The sequence below is a fragment of the Styela clava genome, chromosome 13, assembly GCF_964204865.1.
Source record: "Styela clava chromosome 13, kaStyClav1.hap1.2, whole genome shotgun sequence".
NCBI lineage: Eukaryota > Metazoa > Chordata > Ascidiacea > Stolidobranchia > Styelidae > Styela > Styela clava.
The window spans coordinates 15,161,653-15,181,258 of NC_135262.1; the positions used below are offsets into that span (position 1 = coordinate 15,161,653).

At 34.2% G+C, this 19,606-nt stretch overlaps 2 protein-coding genes across 3 annotated transcripts; both read left to right on the plus strand.

Annotated features, from left to right (window-relative positions):
* Window positions 1-1,252: 1,252 nt before the first annotated feature.
* Window positions 1,253-9,426, plus strand: LOC120333215 (growth hormone secretagogue receptor type 1-like). Its single transcript, XM_078119573.1, has 10 exons — window positions 1,253-1,267; window positions 3,199-3,292; window positions 3,873-4,007; window positions 4,084-4,213; window positions 4,645-4,773; window positions 5,075-5,214; window positions 5,470-5,615; window positions 5,712-5,840; window positions 5,925-6,063; window positions 6,464-9,426. Exons 2-10 carry the CDS (start codon window positions 3,252-3,254, stop codon window positions 6,603-6,605), a joined length of 1,131 nt encoding a protein of 376 aa, XP_077975699.1. The 5' UTR covers window positions 1,253-1,267; window positions 3,199-3,251; the 3' UTR covers window positions 6,606-9,426.
* Window positions 9,427-11,445: 2,019 nt separating this feature from the next.
* On the plus strand, window positions 11,446-18,002 carry LOC120333253 (growth hormone secretagogue receptor type 1-like). 2 transcript variants are annotated; one of them, XM_039400623.2, is made up of 9 exons: window positions 11,451-11,795; window positions 13,888-14,019; window positions 14,084-14,213; window positions 14,611-14,739; window positions 15,222-15,361; window positions 15,531-15,676; window positions 15,802-15,930; window positions 16,032-16,170; window positions 16,545-18,002. In XM_039400623.2, exons 1-9 carry the CDS (start codon window positions 11,776-11,778, stop codon window positions 16,699-16,701), a joined length of 1,122 nt encoding a protein of 373 aa, XP_039256557.2. In that variant the 5' UTR covers window positions 11,451-11,775; the 3' UTR covers window positions 16,702-18,002. The 2 variants fall into 2 exon arrangements, with proteins under 2 accessions (XP_077975410.1, XP_039256557.2); XM_078119284.1 differs by lacking the exon at window positions 15,802-15,930 and having other exon boundaries at window positions 11,446-11,795.
* Window positions 18,003-19,606: the final 1,604 nt, after the last annotated feature.

Consider the following 19,606-nt stretch of genomic DNA (forward strand, 5'->3'; position numbering starts at 1 on the left):
ATAGAAATTTCAAAACGATAGCTTTTCATGTGCGATATAGAGATAGTAATAAGACTTTTGCTGGCCTAATACAGATCGCAGAATAACAAATTATAGTGACATTTTTTATGCAGTACAATGTAACGCAAGAAAAAGTATTAGCGATCGAAACTAAAATGCCAAAAGCCCGCAAAACGAGAACATTTTAGATGAGCGTTGGAAGCACTTTCTTCAAGAAGCATTTGTGTCCATTGAATCAGCTTTGCAAAATTGTTGTTATTTTCGAAGAGAAAATCGTAGTCAAGAAAAAATCCTTATTTTTCTGCTACTAATGGACCAATACTTTTTAATTTTTCAACACTCAATTATGGGAGAAGTCGCTAGAAGGCTATCATTTTTATGTTCTTCATATTTTTGAAATTTAATCTGAATCCGATATTTCATAATCAATTTTGCTGCTTTATTCAAACAAAATCTCAGTGCGCTGAGTCCTTACGCAAGTCATCATTATGCAAATGAAAAAGGCCCGTAAATGGTTTCGTTAAAATTTCTCAAAATTAGGCTTACCATATATATATATGTGAAACAAAAAAAACCGGACAGTGTGAAATAGACAACTCACATGTATATCAGTAATATTCGAATCATTGGGAAACGTGCATTTTTTTTCTGCATATTGAATAAGTTAGGACAGTACAGATAACGTATGATGGTAAATTTACGTATATATTAAATCATATAATAATTATGATGGTAATTTAATCTCTCTCTCACCGAACAGTCAGTGCAAACGGGCTGCCTCCGTTAAAAAAATTTGCATTTATAGTAAATAAAAAAGTGTATATGACTGTCAAACTGCATGACGGGGAAAATCAAGTCTAGCGGGCGGGACAACTTGTCGAAATCGGGAATGTCCCGGTTAAACCGTGACGTATTGTAAACCTATAGATAAAATACAAATTTTTCGGTAAATTTAATTGTTGCTTGCATATAAGCGAAATATAATAATATGATGTCACGTCGGCCCACGTTTATGATGCATTCTTTGCATGCGGAAGTGTGGGAGTTGAAGGAATATGACTGTTTGTTATTAAGTGATAGACTCAATTGTAGGTTCCTGTAGATGTGTAGGTTCCAAGCACCAGTGAAAATTTGCTGCTCAAGCTGTATATATTTGAAAGGAAACTACTTCGATGTAAGAAAATTTCTCCGAGACGTCGATAATGAGATGCCAAATAGACGTAAGGGGTGATGGGATGCAAAGTAGCGACACTAACCTCTAAAGCTGGTTAGGTGTGTGTGTATGAGTGTGAGTGTTGAGAGTAAGATGTTATCGAGTTCATAACTCTAGGTTAGATGGTAACCGCGACCATCCTGAGCACAAAATCAACTGTTGTCAACAGCTTTCAGCGCATTTTATGGAATAATCATTATTTAATATTTGGATGAATCGTTTTGGTATTATTATAATTAGACACAAAATGAACCCATGATTCGTTTTGTTAATATGTTGTTGTTAATCCTCTTCTTCCTGTTAGGAAAAAAGGTTCTTTAATTTTCTAGGAATCGTATGAGATCTTATTCATGGATACACCAGTCTAAGAACTAAAAAAAAAAAATACTGCATAATGATCAACAACAACAAAATAACAAAACGATCCATAATTCCATTTCGTGTCCAATAAGTCATCTCATTCAGCAAACTTCGAAATATCTGATAATATACCGCTTATCAGATATGAGAGTGAGTAAAAGAGTGCGGTAGATATAGTTTAGCTCACGTAACAGGTAGATGTTGTACAAAGACAAAAACAAGGTTCAGTTGTATAGAAACTCAATTGTGTTCAGATGAACATCGATGAAGCCGTAGTTAATGTTCAACATATACATGGGAATGGGTACAGGGTCATTATTTTATTTTACGTTATGGCTATGTTGTGTTTTATGAATAGGCTTGTCCATGGGACATATTTTTCTGTTCTATCCCATAGCAATTTATTTATGGCTATCCCATCCCGTGGGATTCCCATTGGAATACAATTTAATTTAAATCATTAAACGTATGAATTTTTAGGTTTAGTGTCTAATAAATATGACTACATGTACAAAACGACAAAATTTATTGGCTTTGTTAACTTTAAAATTCAGAAGTATTGTTAAACTATGACAACTCAGTATCATCCTCGCACTCTTATTTAATTTCTGGGTCACTCTGCTCATTCAGCAAATTATCAATTTCCTGCTCATCGACTGTTTCTAATAATTTGGTTGATCCGGGTAATTCCTGAACTATTTCCTTAATTACTTATCGATCTTTATCTACGTCGTCGCGATGCGCAAGTTTCCTTCGTGAAATTTTCCACGCTATTGAGTCAGATCGAAGGATACACGCCGCGAGATCGTATCTCATTACTTATATTTACTCTTTAAAGTTTAAGCAATGTCCATATCCCTCTATCAGGTTCGGGGTTGCAGAATTTCTCACCAAAATATCGCTAGGCTGTGTCTGAATAGCCGTTGCAACCCGGGTTAGCGCCGTTGTATTTGACACAAAATATAGGATTGCAGAATTCTTCATAAAAGTATTTCCTCGAGTAGTATTTCGACAACGACATGGGTAGTTGGCTATTGTTTCCTACATTTTTCATATTGGCTGAAAACTATTCAAAATAATCCAGTTCGGGTTTGCAGAATTTTTTCGAATCAAAACCGCAGTTTCTGTTTTGGGGGATCCCCTAACTTTCGATCGATAAGCCTTCGGTCTCTCCCCGATATTCTCGTTTTCATGTTACATGCAAATCTGATGAACGAATAAGTATCACCTCTTCTGTGGCCCGATCGCAACGAAAAAGCGATTCTCGACTCTGTGTGTATACGCACTGTTGTGCTACCACGTTACCTCACTATCATGTTAACCGCGCCGATAAGGACATAATGTTAATTTTGTTGACGCACAAAAGGTAATCCTATATAAAATTCTCTCAATTGTCCCACTTGTCCCATGAGTGCGCTTGTCCCACGTGTCCCGCTTGTCGCATGAGTACACTTGTCCCACGTGTCCAATGGGAAATACAAATGTTTGCTGTCCCAACACATGGGACGTTTACCATGACAATCACATTCCCACGGACAAGCCTGTGAATTTGTCTATTTTTACTGTTTTAAAAATCATCTCCTGTCCTTCGTATAAGAGTTATACAGAGTAGTTTAATTTTCAAGGCATCTACTACAAAAAAACGGTTAAACGGTTGGAAGCTGCACATCAGTTTACAATGACTGGGGTAACGACCACAATCAATAATAATATAACAGAGTGAGTATCTAAAAGTGGTAAGATATTAAGGCTATAGAACCTGGGTCAACTGGCAAAACTATTCAACTATACGTGTATCATGTATACGAGTACTATTTTCCACGTCACCCAACGAAGAAATGCAAGCATGTTTTTGCCGGAGACAAAAATCAAACTTTAAAAATAGGCACAAATAACATCGAATGTGAGAATAAAACTGACTAATTCTTAATTGTTCAGTGCTAAAATAAACTTATATGATTGGTCATGGTTTTATTTACACAGACACCAAAATTACAGTTTGTTATACGACAAACCATGATGTCAACTGAGCGCGAGGTCAGATTAAGCAGTAAATAAAATTCTATCTGATTTGTAATTGAGTTTATGAATTTATTGTGCAAGAAATGGATCGTTTTGAGAAATTGTTGCTGAAGTATTTTTTTGAGAAGACATCACTGTTATCCGATGCTAATGGACCAATTGATATTAAACATTCAACGATATTGAACAAAAGCATTTTTTCATTCCAATTTTTCTGATGTGTATGAGTCTTTTCAAGAACAATATAAGTTTAAGCTGAATATATTTGATTATACAGCAGAGAGGTGGTTCACCCATTCAGTAGAAATGGAGCAATCACATTAGCAGTATTCCTAATACCAATGGCAGTTTTCGGAATATTTGCAAACCTCGTCACCATAATCGTTATCACAAGATCGAAGAAACTTTCAGGGTGAGCTGAAAACTAATGAAATGTGTTAGTGAAACTTAATGACCTGTGTATATCACAATGCATTTTTCTGTTTTAGTTCTGTGTTCAACCGTCTGATCGTCAGTCTTTGCGTTTCCGATTTATTGTCCGCAATCATCAGTCCTTTATCTTTGCATCGACGAGCATCAGGATACGATGACTGGATTATTCCAGAATTTTTTTGCAAAGTAAATGTTATAATTTTAACTGCAGTGTCAAAGATTGCTAGACAAGTTTATTTTATCCAGCCAGTAGTAAAAATGATAGCAAACAAAATCACGAAAAATAATTGAACACACAGTAAGGCATCCTAATTATTCAGTTAACAGATTTTCGAAAATACGACTACTTTTTACCCCGATTTGACTCGGGATCCTGATTTCAGGATGAAGTAAAATTGGCATTGTCTCCATTTTCAACATAACCAATTTGTATAGAAAAAACGTTCACGTTTGAAAGCAATTATAATGTTTTGTTTTTCAACCATTGGCTCCTACTGGAAACTCTAGAAGTCTGAAATTGGAGAATTTTGAAAATACGAGTCGGGTTATGACTTGCATTAGTGCATATGCTTAATACTTTTATATATACTCGCTAATCACTTGTTTTCATGTTCCAGGTATTTTGGTCTGTAGACAACTGGACATCTTTTGTGACCTCTCTGCATATCCTAATATTTGCTGGCATTCGGATGGCATCAATAAAATCTCCAACGTATTATCAAAAAATTAAAATCAAACACGTTAAGGCAAGTTAGTGTATCATGAACACAACACATGTATTCTGCGTTTTGTGGTCCATATCTCTTTTTCGCATAACTTGAACGGACTGGCTGATAAAGCAGTTTTGACGGAATGAATTTAAAAAAATGAAAGCAAACCCTGCAAATAAAAGTACAATTATATAGACGCGTAGTATGACAACTTTACCTTATATTTGTGACCATATTTATGTAGAGATTGATTCTTTTATTTGAAATTCCGTAATGTACACCCGTTCTGAAACAATTTCATAGAATAAAATATGCTAAGTTTTTTATTATTATTTAGATTGGAGTGGCGATTATATGGTTTATTACTTTTGGATGTGGATTCATTCCGATGTGGCTTTGGTTCGGAGTGAAAGCTGCTGATCGACCAGTCAATGGTCACGGTACAAATTGGCCTGACTGTACACTATATTTTGTCAGGTACGTTTCATATTTTATGCGGCGTTGACCTTACTTTTTTGAACCACATTTATGTGAAATAGAATATCTATTTCCGTTTTTTTATTTACCTTTCGCCCTTTCCCATCTCCATGAGACCGATTTTTGGATCAGAGATTCGTACTCATCACTTTCTTGTATTGTGCAATGTCTGAGTTTTAAAATTAGGAAAATTAGGTCAGTTTTTATTTTTTTATTTACATTCCACAAAATAATTAATTCTATGATTATTTACAGTATCGATGATTTCAAATTATACACTAAAATAGCGTACACAGTGTTTTACTATATTCCGATGGTGGCAATTTCTATACTATCTCCAGCCATTGCGATATTCATTATAAATAAAAGAAGAGAAAGAGCCGAACGAAGAAATTCTGAAGGTCAGTAATAGTTATAAAATATTGCAGTTATTGTAATAATATAATAATATATTCACAGATGAATCGAAAATGGTTAAATTATATCATACATTATAGGCCCCGCGCCTGATTCAAAAAGAACTACAAGCGAATATGAGAAAAAAAGTCAACGGAAAGAAAACAGTGCCATTCTTCAGCTTGGAGTAATTGTGGGATCTTTCATGCTCGGGTATATACCTAGCTCAGGTATGAAAACTCCCAGTAGAGTGAACCTCGCCATATCTTTTTATTCATTTCAAGTCCGTTTCTATTTTTTTTTTAATATTTTAGCTTACTATTTATACGCGACTGCTGCGCCTCAATCAACACTGCAAGAACAAATCTTTCATTGGAATTTTGGGTCTGTTTCTTACATATTACTCAGATTATCGGAATGTCTCAACCCAATATTTTACAATGCTGCATCCAGGTAATTGCGACAATCATATCATATATCATGCTATTGCAATATAGATATCTACCTGATTAATATCTAGTAAGTTCATGCATGATATCCATTACTATGGGCTCATAGATTAAAAAGTGAAATTTTCATTTGGAACATTAGCCATTGCCTTCAAATGGTAAATGTCAGCAATCGATTCGTATGTTTGGATTACGGGAACTGCTTGTTAGTAATTTTTTTCATCCGAAAATCAAGTCATGACAGAAATCCCTTTTCAAAAATGTGAAAATAATCGTTAAGATAATAATAATGAAATATCCCATTTTTGTGATGTAAAAAGCATTGTACACGTGAACACGCGATGTTTTTAAAAATTAGACGTACATGTTTATGAATTTAATAAAATTAAAAACTTCAAATTCAGTAAAATGAGGAAAGAAACAATAACATTCCTGAAGACGTTGTTGAAATGCTGTATGCCAGGAGGTTGCAGACCAAGAACGTCAGCTACAGTTGACGTAACATCAAGTACATCCAACATCAGAACCCAGGAAATTGAACTTTAACCCTATGCCACACTGCATGTTGCTTAACAAATGTGTGCTAATACACTTTTAGAAATAATTCATGCACGAACACTATTAACTGACAATTGTTTCCAATTTCTTATTACATAGTTAGTATGCAGTTAAAAGAGGAGCTATACTGCTTCATAACCTATTTTGGTTTAAAAACTTCAGATAGACCATAAGTAATGGCAATTTAACTGAGACACACAAAAGAATAGAAATATTTCATAAATCTATATTTCGGAACTTGAAATTTTGAAAGCCAAGTCAAAAGTTTAAGTCATAACTTTCCTGGCTAATTTCATTTCAGAGTTTTATAAACCGACCTCAGTTTGCCATAAAGACTGTTTGAAAAAGCTTTGACAGTGATATCTAATGCATAAAAGTCATTGAAACAGATCCTTTATTCAGTACAAAAAATTGAAGCCTATTGTGAGATGATAATATGCGAAGCTGCACAAAATTATATTTGACCTTTCTTATACTAGCCACTTTGTGTGCATTTATAAGCGTATCAACAGCTTGGCTCAAAGAATGTTATAATTATGCAAATAAATAAAACTGTCGCCATTGTTGAAAATGAACATTGTATTAACGTAAATATGATAAATATTTTGTGTTATATTATTTTAAACGCGCATATACGGCTGCATACAAAAAAATTTGTACTTATGTAACGAAACTTATAACCTATGTTGTAGATGATAATTGAATCTTATTCATCACGCGTTGCAGTTCCCAACATTGTGTCCAAAAAATCTCATCGATTTAGTTTGTTGCAAACAAAGACAGACGAAATGTCTTGAAGATTTGGATTCTGAGAAGTCTCCCTGTATACATTGCATATATAAAGCAATTCCGGCTGTATATTTTCATCTTCAACTCTTAGTTTCTGAACTGGGTATAATATTGTTGTTGTTTCATGTTTTTTGTATGACACAACGGAGTGACAATAGATGCCATACCTATGTAAACAAAAGACCAATGCTCAAATATATGACTAACCGCAATACATCGGTATCCTATGCGGCCCACACGGAAATCTGTTATTTGAGGTGAAATGTATACATGGATGGTTTTACTGGGTTGTTGTTATTGGTAATAAAACGCCTTTCCCGACACTTATGGACGCACATTTTCAAATTTTCAGTACTTATGGATGATTGAAACCTCCAGAAGGCTATTAGCTACACAATCTAACCGAAATTGCGCCACCGCGTGGCATACGTCAGACCAGCCGTCGCGAATGACTGCGTCGGTGAGACTTGGCCAGTGTGAGTCACATAGGCTCCCGGTGCTGCAGTTGAAACCTTATGAACATATATCTGTGCATTGCTCTCTTCTCTGCTATATTACTATATATGCGTTCGAACTTTTATACGAGTATACGTGTGTTGAGTATTACCTGTGAATACTATTATTTTTGTGTATATGGTATTTGTCTCTTTGTGGTTACTATGTTTAGGGTATCATTGAAAATTCCTCTGTTTACAATTTTCGCTACATTTACTAAAAAGTTATTTATTGTGTATCGTACTATTCACTATATATATACTATACCAAATTGTTTTATTAAATTCCAAATTCGGTATTTGTCCTGTAAATTATATTCCATTGATATCACATAAACACTTTATTTCCTATATATATGTATATTGAAGAAACACCATGGCCAAATATTATTGTGTATTACTGTTACCTCTTCACAGTTACCTCGTAGATGGCTCTCATTGGCGTAAATAGAGATTTCAACAATAATAGGCATGGGAATTTACTATTTTCTAACGTTTATAAATTCTCAAATGAGAATTGTATATGTTGATATAAAATGCTACATCCTATTTTCTATGTTGAAACCAAACTTGCATTTGTATTGTCAATCCAATACAAAGAAATTAGATGGCTTTAATTAGCCCGAATAGAGATTCAATTTTTGAAATTCAGTGAACAAATCATTATGTATAGTGATTTGCATTTGAATTTCTATTTAAGTATTGTTTCTAAATGTATATCAGTGCTTCAAATCATTCTATATATACTGTTTATAGCTTCGTTATTTCACGGTATTCATTAAACGTGTAGTTCTTTCTGAATTTTGTTAAATTTGAAAACTTTTGTTTTCATGTCTATTTTAAAACTGTAACTGATATAAATAAAACGAAACAAAAACGATAAAAATATCACCTTCTGGCAAAGCTGTTCCGTCCTATCAAAAATAGAATTCGGAAGTGGCAAAAATAGTTCAGTGGCATTAGTCTTTTTACGGGTTGTTAAACTTATCCTTCAACTAAGCGAAACAAAACCCGGGAAGTCTAAAAACGTAATGGCCTACATGTAAAATTAATGTACGTGTTAACATTCCTACACCACCTAAGTAAAATTAATTCAATTTTTACCTGTTTGCGTTGGCACACATATTTCACATAAAATATATCTAAAATGAATGAATTTCGAATAATCGTATCGGTTTAAACAAATGTCTTTCCTAAAATAAGAAGCTCAGAAGATATCATAACTTTAACTAGTGCTGTTGGTAAATTCAAGCCGTCGTGAATTCAACGTTCGTGAACTTCAGCATCTGATATTTACGACTGTAGGAAGGTAGAAAAGACAAGTAGGCATTCCAAAGACCACTGGCGCGATATTCATTACTTCAACGTGTATGCATATGCAGGGTGACCTCCTAAAAATGAGCTCTTTAATCAAATTTTCAAACTATGCCTATACTAACGTCTGTTTTCGTATGATTTTATCCAAAAAAGGGAATCTAGGACGTTTTGCACAGAAGTTAGGTTCTCTCTAGAATATGTTCCAAATGCCCTCCTAGGCGTTGGAAAGGGACTTACCAAAGGGACTATCAGTTACGCAATAATTTCCAATCACTCGCACACCATCCTCTGTGACTTTCTCTGATAATTGCTGCCTTGAGTTTACCAATTGTTTGAAGATTGTTCTGATACACATCGTGTTTTGAATGCACTTACAGATAAAAATGTGAAGGTTCAAGTCCAATGAATAAGGTGCCCGCTCGAAGTTACTACTGACTGCTAATCATTCTTTCCTGAAATCGCTCTCTCAGTCATGCAGTCAAGGCTGTGATTTGATGTGTGGAGGGTTGCCTCTACATGTCGGAACCCATGGTCATCTATATCACTCCCTCTACATCGTCGAATACTGTAGATATCCAGAACTTCCTCAGGACTTCGTTTATTCATCGTTTGCGCTCTTTCATTTTTGTCTTCAAACCAATACTTATGTCTACCCTTTCATTATGCAATGTTTGCCTACGTTAAGTAAAATAAACAATTTTCGACCGCCTTCCTATTTGGATTTCTTGCATATTACTTGATGATCCACGACCATTTATTTTCAATTTTTGACAGCCCTAGTTATAATATTAGACTCAAAAAGCTTAATAATATTTGTACATCTAATACAGATAGCTTACATCGAAGATTTTTCGGGCAACTATCGCAGGAGAATTAAATCAAGTGATATTACTCTTGTTAATATAATTTTACACAGTACAAAATATTGCCAAAAGGCGCAGGAAAACAAGCATAATCTTAATTCATGAATAAATCTCTCGCGTCATTTACTCAGAGTTCAATACTCCTGTTTATTGAAATAAAAGTCATACACCTCGAAATCATTATGCAAATACTAAATAGCAGGAAGTGTGTCTAATTAAACCAACGATTCATTCAAACGTGCAGTCTATTATCAAACGCACGCATAAAATCCTCACGTTATGAATATCAACTCCTGTATACGATACTTCATTTGAATACGGAAGTATGGGAGTACAAATAGAACTGCTTAAATTAACTGAAGTAAGATAAGACGTAAATAACGGTTTGATTCGTGGGTTTTCAGCGTTAGGGTAAATTTACTAAGGTAACTAATTGTTGTAATGAATATATCCCGTATGTCTTCACTTGAACGCCAATGCATTATATGTGACTATATTTCATCCCAAACCATACTTTGACGAAGTTATCAATTATACGTGAAGGCTACTGTATAGGTTTCCTAGAGCAAATTTCCGGGCAATTTTTTGATAATCTTCACGATCAAATATCCGCAATCAAACCATAAAATGAAGATTGCTGCGGGTATCATTATATAACCGATGGTGGCCTGAAAACGAGGTACAACTGTCGTTCAGCTCAGGTAAACGAGAATATACTGCAATACACACAAAAAATAGCAAAAACAATGTATTATACTTAGATTGATATATTTAAACGGAATATTCAATCCGTATTGGAGATGCCAAATATGTATGAAACTCGATCAAAAGTTTTAATCGTGTACAACAGCGGTTCCCAAACTTTTTGTTCGAGCGGTGCCACATTATCATGTAAAACCTCCCGGCGGACTTTATAAATATGACTCAATTTTGGGCTCGTTAATATGTACAATATGCCTTTTGAAGTTTGTACAAATGTAGACCTAAAGAATAAAGGCAAAAATCTGCTACCTTGTCTCTACCTGATTTTTGTTTGAAATGCTAAAAAAATCACTCGTGTTCGCTCAACTCGGTTCAGCAGATAAATAAACCGCAGCTCGCGAAATTGCAGCAAGTAACACCACGTAACAAAAAGTAAATGACATAGAAGGGTAAAATGAATTTATTGTTTCATATACACAGCATTTAAAATAAGAAATCATAAAACATTCATAATGATTACAATGTGCAAAATATTCAATCATATATTAGTTATGTTTAACACAATTCTTATAATTTTTGCGGCGCACTTGGTTGAGGCGCCCACTTTGAGAGCCGATGGTGTACAACATATACATGGAAATGATGACACGTCGTGGTCATGTCGTTGTTATTATTGTTAAGACAAAGCTTCGCTTTTTTTTGCGACTAATCCACCAGTCAATTTTAATTTTTACAAATGGAAGTAGTTGTTCGAAAGCTATTACTTTATCTATATAATAGCGTTATTGTCTTGATTTCTATGGTACGCTATGTCCTGACTCATGAATTTGTTTGGTTACATCTCATTGTTTCAGAAATCATCTTCTGCCATTTGTAGGAAAATTATATGATGTAGTCGTTGTGACGAACATTTCATATATTCAAGCCATCAGTCATAGGAAGTGGTGATGCTTGGAAGCTTGTTATCAGAATAATACAATTGGAGAAACCCCAATGGATAATATTACAACAAAGTGAGTATCGAGTATTTTGAGCTATATAAATTGGTAGTGCTTTACTAAGTGAGCCTGGAGTAGCCTACATTCGTACTTGCTGTTTGTAAACGATATTTTGTCTACGTTCACGTATCAATGCTTGCAAACAAGTTTTTTCAATCCCACTCTGTGAGCGCCTATTCTTAAATGTGGGTTAATAACGCAAAATTGTTGTGGCCGATTTGATGCTATATAATTTTTAAGATTTTTGGTGTTTATCACTTACATTAAGTGGACTTCGTTTGCAAGACTCGAACTTTTATAAGTCCACACTGCAAAAATCGACTGATACTTATTATCTGTACATCAGGCTAGCTTATTTTGAACCGTATGCTAGTTTTTTGGCGATTATTTGACCAACGCTGCAGTATGTTTAAACATATATACTCGTATATATACCAATATCTTCAAATAATATTGTTGCATCATTAGAAATGACTGTAATCTTAGTAATCTGGGTACTCTCGTAGTATGTGAACCAAGGTGGCAGACACCGGAACGTAGTGTACCAGGTCGGGCCATAATTTTATTCCGATTTTCCTTATTTTATTTCTATTACGAGTTCGGGGACTAGCCAAGTGACGCCCGTAGTATTTGTACCTGAAATTATGGCCTAACCTGGTACATATACTACGTTCCGGTGTCCGCCATCTTAGTTCACATACTACGGGAGTACCACAATCTGAGGTTAAACTACACCCAATCAATGGGTTGACCTTTTTGCTTTATCATATTTTCAGTGAAATATCGCATGCTAGATTAGTCCCTTTTTCTCAAGTTATTTAGATTTTATACTTTTTGTGTCTTTGCCCATTTTTTTGGTTCTGTAATCAGTCCTTTTGCCTCATTGCCGATGTATAGACTATATTAAAATCAGCATATATATGTGCTGTGGTAATCATATTCCAATGCCTGGTTGATGTGTAGTTTGTGGTTACCATAAAATCCACACGCATGGTTTGTCCTTACAGGAATTCCCTAAACATGACTCAAGAAGTAAACTGTGGATAAAATTTTTACTACTAACCCGTTCTGATTTACCCATGGAACTCGCAGAAGAACTCTATCTTGAAAGGATCATTTCAACCTAACAAATCACATTGAAGTCCGTACATACGCATAGTAGGCCCATACTGCTTTAAACAACAATACTTGACGCAATTCACCAAATCGATTTTTTTTTATAAATTTTCCATGTTCTGGTTCATGACGATTTATCAAGCGATTTTTGTTTTATTCTATATGTTCGATGCCTCGTGTTATAAATATTACATTGGGCTTAAAATGACTCCATTTGGGCTTAAAATTCACTCCAAACAAAGCTCTATATATATGAGATATGAGTTCTCAGTACTACGGCATTAATGGCCGTTTCCGAACTGCGGTCGATTTATGTTGATGCCGTTGTTATAAATTCACATGTTTAAAGTCGACTCTATGTAAATAGTAATCTTCAAAAATTCTGGAAAAAAATATATATAGAATCAAATTCATCAAAATAAATAAACCCACTTTTAAACCGAACTCCTGCGTGTGCAATAATTCATGTGTACGTCAAGTCATACAACCTACATTTGACGATAAGATAATATCGAACAATTTAGACTTTAGAACGTCTGTTGCAGTGCTATACATAACCGAAAAAAAAAATAAACTTATAACATAGTCATGAATAACATTAAATTTGACAAAACAAATTGACGGGCACTATATCATTGGTTGTGATGTCTATGGTTTAGAAACTTCAACTAAAAGAATAAACACATACAATTTGGAAAAAATATTTATGACGTATGGATCATAACTTGATACTCAATGTATGAATAATAAATACACAACAATGGTCCTAAAATGACAGGTTTCAATTTTACATTGGTTTTTGAAATAGGTGAATTCAACATAAACACAATTTGAAAAAACATTTCTGTCATGATTAGCACGGACGACAATCTTTTGTTCCGCCGCGAACGATTTTTTTGATTTTTAACAGCTGAATTGTGTTGCGATTAGGAAGCGTTTTCGAATTCTACTTTATTCTGAAGGACAATAAAGCAGATTTTGTCTCTTGCAGAGATGTGGTTCACCCATTTAGCAGAATTGGAGCAATCGTATCAGCTGTATTCCTAATACCAATGGCAGTTTTTGGGATAATTGCAAACCTCGTCACCATAATCGTAATCACAAAGTCAAAGAAACTTTCACGGTGAGATTCAAACTAAGAAAATTTATTAATGAAACATAAGGCCAAATGCATTTTTATGCTTTAGTTCCGTGTTCAATCGTCTGATCGTCAGTCTCTGCGTTTCTGATTTATTCTCTGCAATCATCAGTCCTCTATCTCTGCATCGCCGAACATCTGGATACGACAACTGGATTCTCCCTGAATTCTTCTGCAAAGTAAATATTATAATTGCAACACTTGTGTCAAACTGTTTTGTTGTTTCTCGTGTATTTAGGAATACGGGGAGACAACAGACGCTTTTGTTTAACTGTTTCTTAAATTTAACACGATATTATTTATCAATAAATCGACATAAATTCACTTTTATATTGGAGCTTGATATTTCTTCTTTTTAAAAATCTTCCGTCTCTTCTTGAAATCACGACTGCATAGTCGGTCTCTAGCTTCGAATCAGCAAAATTCTACACTGAGAAATAAAAACACTTTTATTTTTTTTTTCAATTTAGACTGATTTCAGACGTTTGAAAAGTTTGTATTAGTGCATATATATAAGATATTAATATTAGATTTCAATATTTGTGAATTGCACGATTTCTTATTTTTATTTTTTAGGTATTTTGGTCTGTAGATAATTGGACATCTTTTGTTACCTCCCTGCATATACTAATATTTGCTGGCATTCGGATGGCATCCATAAAATCTTCAACGTATTATCAAAAAATTACAATCAAACACGTTAAGGCAAGTCATTCTATCATGTACATAGCACATGCATTTTAATTGTTCGTATAGCGATCATCACCCTGTTTTGGGAAAAACCTTAGCAGAAATTTATATACACTTCAAGTTACCTACCCCAAAGAAAGGTGATATTAATTAGACAAAACAGTGTTGTAGATAGGTCCACTTGCAAGGTGTACTTGTCAGGGGATTAATGTGGTGCGCTCAAACGACAAGTATCAATTTTTTTTTCAAAATTTCATGTGCCCGCTTTCCTTTTCCAATAGGTTTTAAAACTTGTTTTTCTTTTTTCTTTCCATGAGCCTGTCTTTACTTCTGTATAAACGTTTCAGAATTTTTTAAAACGGCGAAATCGGATGGCGCCTAAATGCCGGTGTCCTAGAGGCGAAAGAGAAAACGAAGTGCCCAATGGTCCCATTCCGCGGAAAATGCTTAATGATAATAATGTAATTAAATAAATGTTTGTTTTTGTTGTATTTCAGATTATGGTGACTGTTATTTGGCTTAGTACTTTTGGAAGTGGATTTATTCCCTTGTGGCTTTGGTTTGGAGTGAAATATCCTGATCGACCAGCTAACGCACACGGTACGAATTGGCCAGACTGTACACTGCATTTTGTCAAGTACGTTTTAGTGTTTTCTGCGTCCTTGGCCCCGCCATTTTGCACTACATTTCATGTGAAGTATGAACTCATTTTTCCCGATGTTTGTTTGGTTGGGTGTGAAAACTGCTGATCGTGAACATTGCTGAAAATTTTCGAAAAAAAAGGTTAAATTAATGTTCATTTACAGTATTGGCGAATTCAAGTTATACGTCAAAATAGCGTTCACAGTGTTTTATTATATTCCTATGGTGGCAATTTCTATTCTATCTCCGGCTATTGCAATATTCATTATAAGGAAAAGGAGACAAAGAGCCCAAAGAAGGAACCCTCAAGGTTGGTTATTACAGTTATTGTAACAGTTCTCGGAAAAAAGTAAATTAATAATCCACGAGTTTGCTATGAAAAATATTCGATTTAGATATGAATCAAAAATGATAATAATGATAATTCAACTCCAGGTACAATACCAAATTCAAGAAGAAACGCTAGCGAATATGAGAGAAAAAAACGCCGAAAGGAAAACAGTGCGATTATTCAGCTTGGTGTAATTGTGGGTTCTTTCATGCTTGGTTATATACCCAACTCAGGTATGGAAGTTGAATCATTAAAATTGTTTTAGAGATCTCTGACCCACACCATATTTAGATTGGTGTATCATTCTTTCTCCAATTGTTTCTCGTTATTTCAGTTTACTCATTATACGCGACTGCTGCACCACAATCAACACTGCAAGAACAAATCTTCCATTGGCATTTTGGGTCTGTTTCTTATATTTTACTTCGATTATCGGAATGTCTCAACCCAATATTTTACAATGTTGCATCCAGGTAATTGTCTCTAAGATGTATTCAGTATAACTTCCATATTTGAAATCATATTAAATATTATAATGGTTATAGAAAAATAGATGATAGCGAATTGTTAGGCAAATATATTCGGGCTTCATAGTATCAGTTTCATTGTATGCCGAAACTAATCAAGTAAAATGTGAGAAGAAATGGATTTTGAAATGGTTATGCTGGAAACTACTATTCGTTAGCTTGCTACATCAAAAATGCTGTCAATAATATTGATTTGGGGCAAAATATTCTCTGTTGATAATTGTTAAGATAATATTGAAATATCATATTGTGATGCAAACAAAGCATCATACACAATCGTTCATTAATTAAGTTATTCTGAATACAATTTCCAAATTCAGTAAAATGAGAAAGGAAACAATATTGTTCCTGAAGACGTTGATGATATGCTGTTTACCAAGATGTTGCAAACCAATAACGATAGATACGGTTGGCATAACAACAAACTCATCTACATCAAACGCATCAAGGAACAGAACCCGAGATATTGAACTATAAATACGCCAATGAGAGTACTAAATAACAATAGGACTGAATGGAAATAAATAAAAACTTTATGCACAAGACTGCTTATTGAAGGTCTATTAATGCGATATCATAAAATGTTATATTGAGCATCAGACTGAGATTTGACCAGGAAATTTGTTGTGTATGGCGTAACTTAATGTACGTATCATTTTTAAAATAGAAGTTTTCTGATTGTGTAATAAAGGCCAATGCCTTAAGCAGAAAAGGCTTAAATATAAAATGAAAATTTGGGGCACGATTCTTTCCTCAAGTACATACACAAGTACAGTTATAAAGTACAAAGTACTTCGGAATGTTAATCATATATACTATATTGTTATGGGGGTTTAAGTTCAGTTTTAAACCAAAGATGCTCAAGCTGAAAATGGCAATTTTTTACCTCCATTAATCATTTATCAGTTAATCAGTTATTCGTACTCTATTTATGCGATGGTTCAAAAATCTTGAACCGATAGTAAAGTTTCGACTCTTGCTGTTCCTCTGGTCATGACTCGTTGCTTGAAATAACATCGTCTCTCAATTCTTTTGACACACCAACCGAAACAAAAATACTTTACTCGATTCGTTTTTTCACGGATTTAATTACGTGATTGGTTTCACTTGGTCCTTCCATATATTCGAATATTACTTCACTTTCAATGTATATTTTAAGATTGTAGCGTTTATATGAACTGCGATATAAATAACATATCATTTTCTGTCATGCTGTTCCATCTGGAACGTACTAAAATAGAATTCATAACTAACATTATTTCCACGGGTCATCCAGATCTCGGGAAAAATCGCAATACAAACCTGCGAAGTAAAAAAATTCGATTTAAAAATGATCACTTATTAGAAGAAACTTTACCACTGAACTCCCTTAGATTCAATTGATCATTATCTTCTTAACATAAACGCAAAAAAAATTGTTGGTATTGTAACATTTTACTGAAGACTCTTTTAATGTAGAAAATGCGACTAATTCACAAAATCTTTCACTTTCATGTGCTGTGGTATAAAGTTGCACTGTGAGCGCTATTAATCTAATCTGACCCAATCAGACCGAGCATTTAATTTTCTTGAGTGGGTTATCTTGGACACTTTTAATGCGACATTAATATAGATTTTCTGTTTACAATATAGTGCGCATTAAATTAATGGTATATATGGTTTTCCCAAACATTTTGTAGTTGCTTCAACAATCCTTTTCAAGTTTGAGAAAGTCTTTCGAGACAGAATTGTAAGCGAGCACACATTAGGTAGTTGAATACTTCCTGTACCCTATACAAAGAAACCCAAAACTTAATTTATATTCATTTGAAACTCCAAGACAGACCAGCTGAAGCGCAGAAATGGAACGGCGATATTTAACTTGTTACTGTTATCACAGGAGTGGCGAACTTCACTAGAAACCTGTTCAGATAGCATATGGTATAGAAATATAATGTAAACATGAATATAAATGAAATAATAGACATGAAAATCATCATAAGTTTTGGAATCACATATTCAAAGTAATTAATCAGGTCGTGTATAGAACCTATTTGATGATGAATGAATAAATTCAACACCCATACAGCACGAACTGCCTCTGAGTCATGTTATGGAAGAGATATAAGATCGAGGTGGAGCCAAAAAAGTTGCAGTTTCAATCAGAATCGTTTTCACTGCTCTGGAATGAAAATTGGTTGAAATAAAGACAACCGAATCTGACAGCGCATGTAAATATACAATTTTCGTTGAAATAGGATCCGACATAGTTGGGCACGTTGGTGCGATTCAGGCTCGAAGCTACGAACGAGGAACCGGGAGTGGGGTATCGATTACAACATTTTAAGATTTAAACCTTGAAGTCTTGAAAGTATTTCGAAGGCTATCAGTAATTTAAATGTTTATGTACTTTGAAACTACATAAAAAATATTTAATTTAAAATTACCGACAATAGTCAATTGCTAATGAAATAATATTGATACGCTTTATATTAAACATATTGCCAAACTACGGTTTTGATATGTGCCTTGCTTATGTGCATAGATAAAGACAATATGCGCAAAATTATTAGATTAAGTTAGGGCATTGAGAATAAAATCAATTGTGAGGTCAGGAATCAAGCTTTCCAAACTCTATCTTTAGTACAAATGTGATACATTACATTATTCTTGTGAAGTATTAGACTTGGATGATGCGATTATTTGGTGTCTAGGCCTTTCCTACAAAAACATTTGGGTGAACAACCGATTTCATGCAAACTTATTGTAGGTTTATTCGCGATTCATTGCTGTTATCTGTGTCAGAATATATTACAAATATGGTATAATTAGTTATTTAATGATATATTGCAGCATAAAATAAAATAAAAAAGGAACAATCAATGAATTTTTGCTTAGTGAAATTTTTGGAACCTTTTTTGCTTTACTAAGCGCTTTATATGAGGACGAAATAGCGGTTTGGAAACTCTCAACTGCAATCTAAATTTTTTGTCTGTCAGTCTTGACTTGTATCGATTTCGGGGGTCGTCATTTCACTCGGCGCGAGCTCCGCTCGGCTCGGGTGTTCGAGATCCGAATTTCCGTTCGAATACCGCACCATTTTTGACAAGAGTTTTTTGGTCGACTACCGGGGTATCACTGCTGTACAATCAATTTTTATCATATTTATATACTAAAATAAATTGTATTCTTCGCTATTTTATCCCAGATCTAGGGAGTTTTCTAACGGTGATGTCTTAAAAAGAATCTTGGGTGGTAGCATTGAGATAGAAGCGAAGTCAGTATTGCAAAAAAAAAACAGATTAAATTTGTATAATTCGTAAAATCGCCAAATACGTATCGAAACTAAATATAATCCGGAAGTTTGAAACGCTTTTTTATGGCCGTGGATTGCCGTGATATT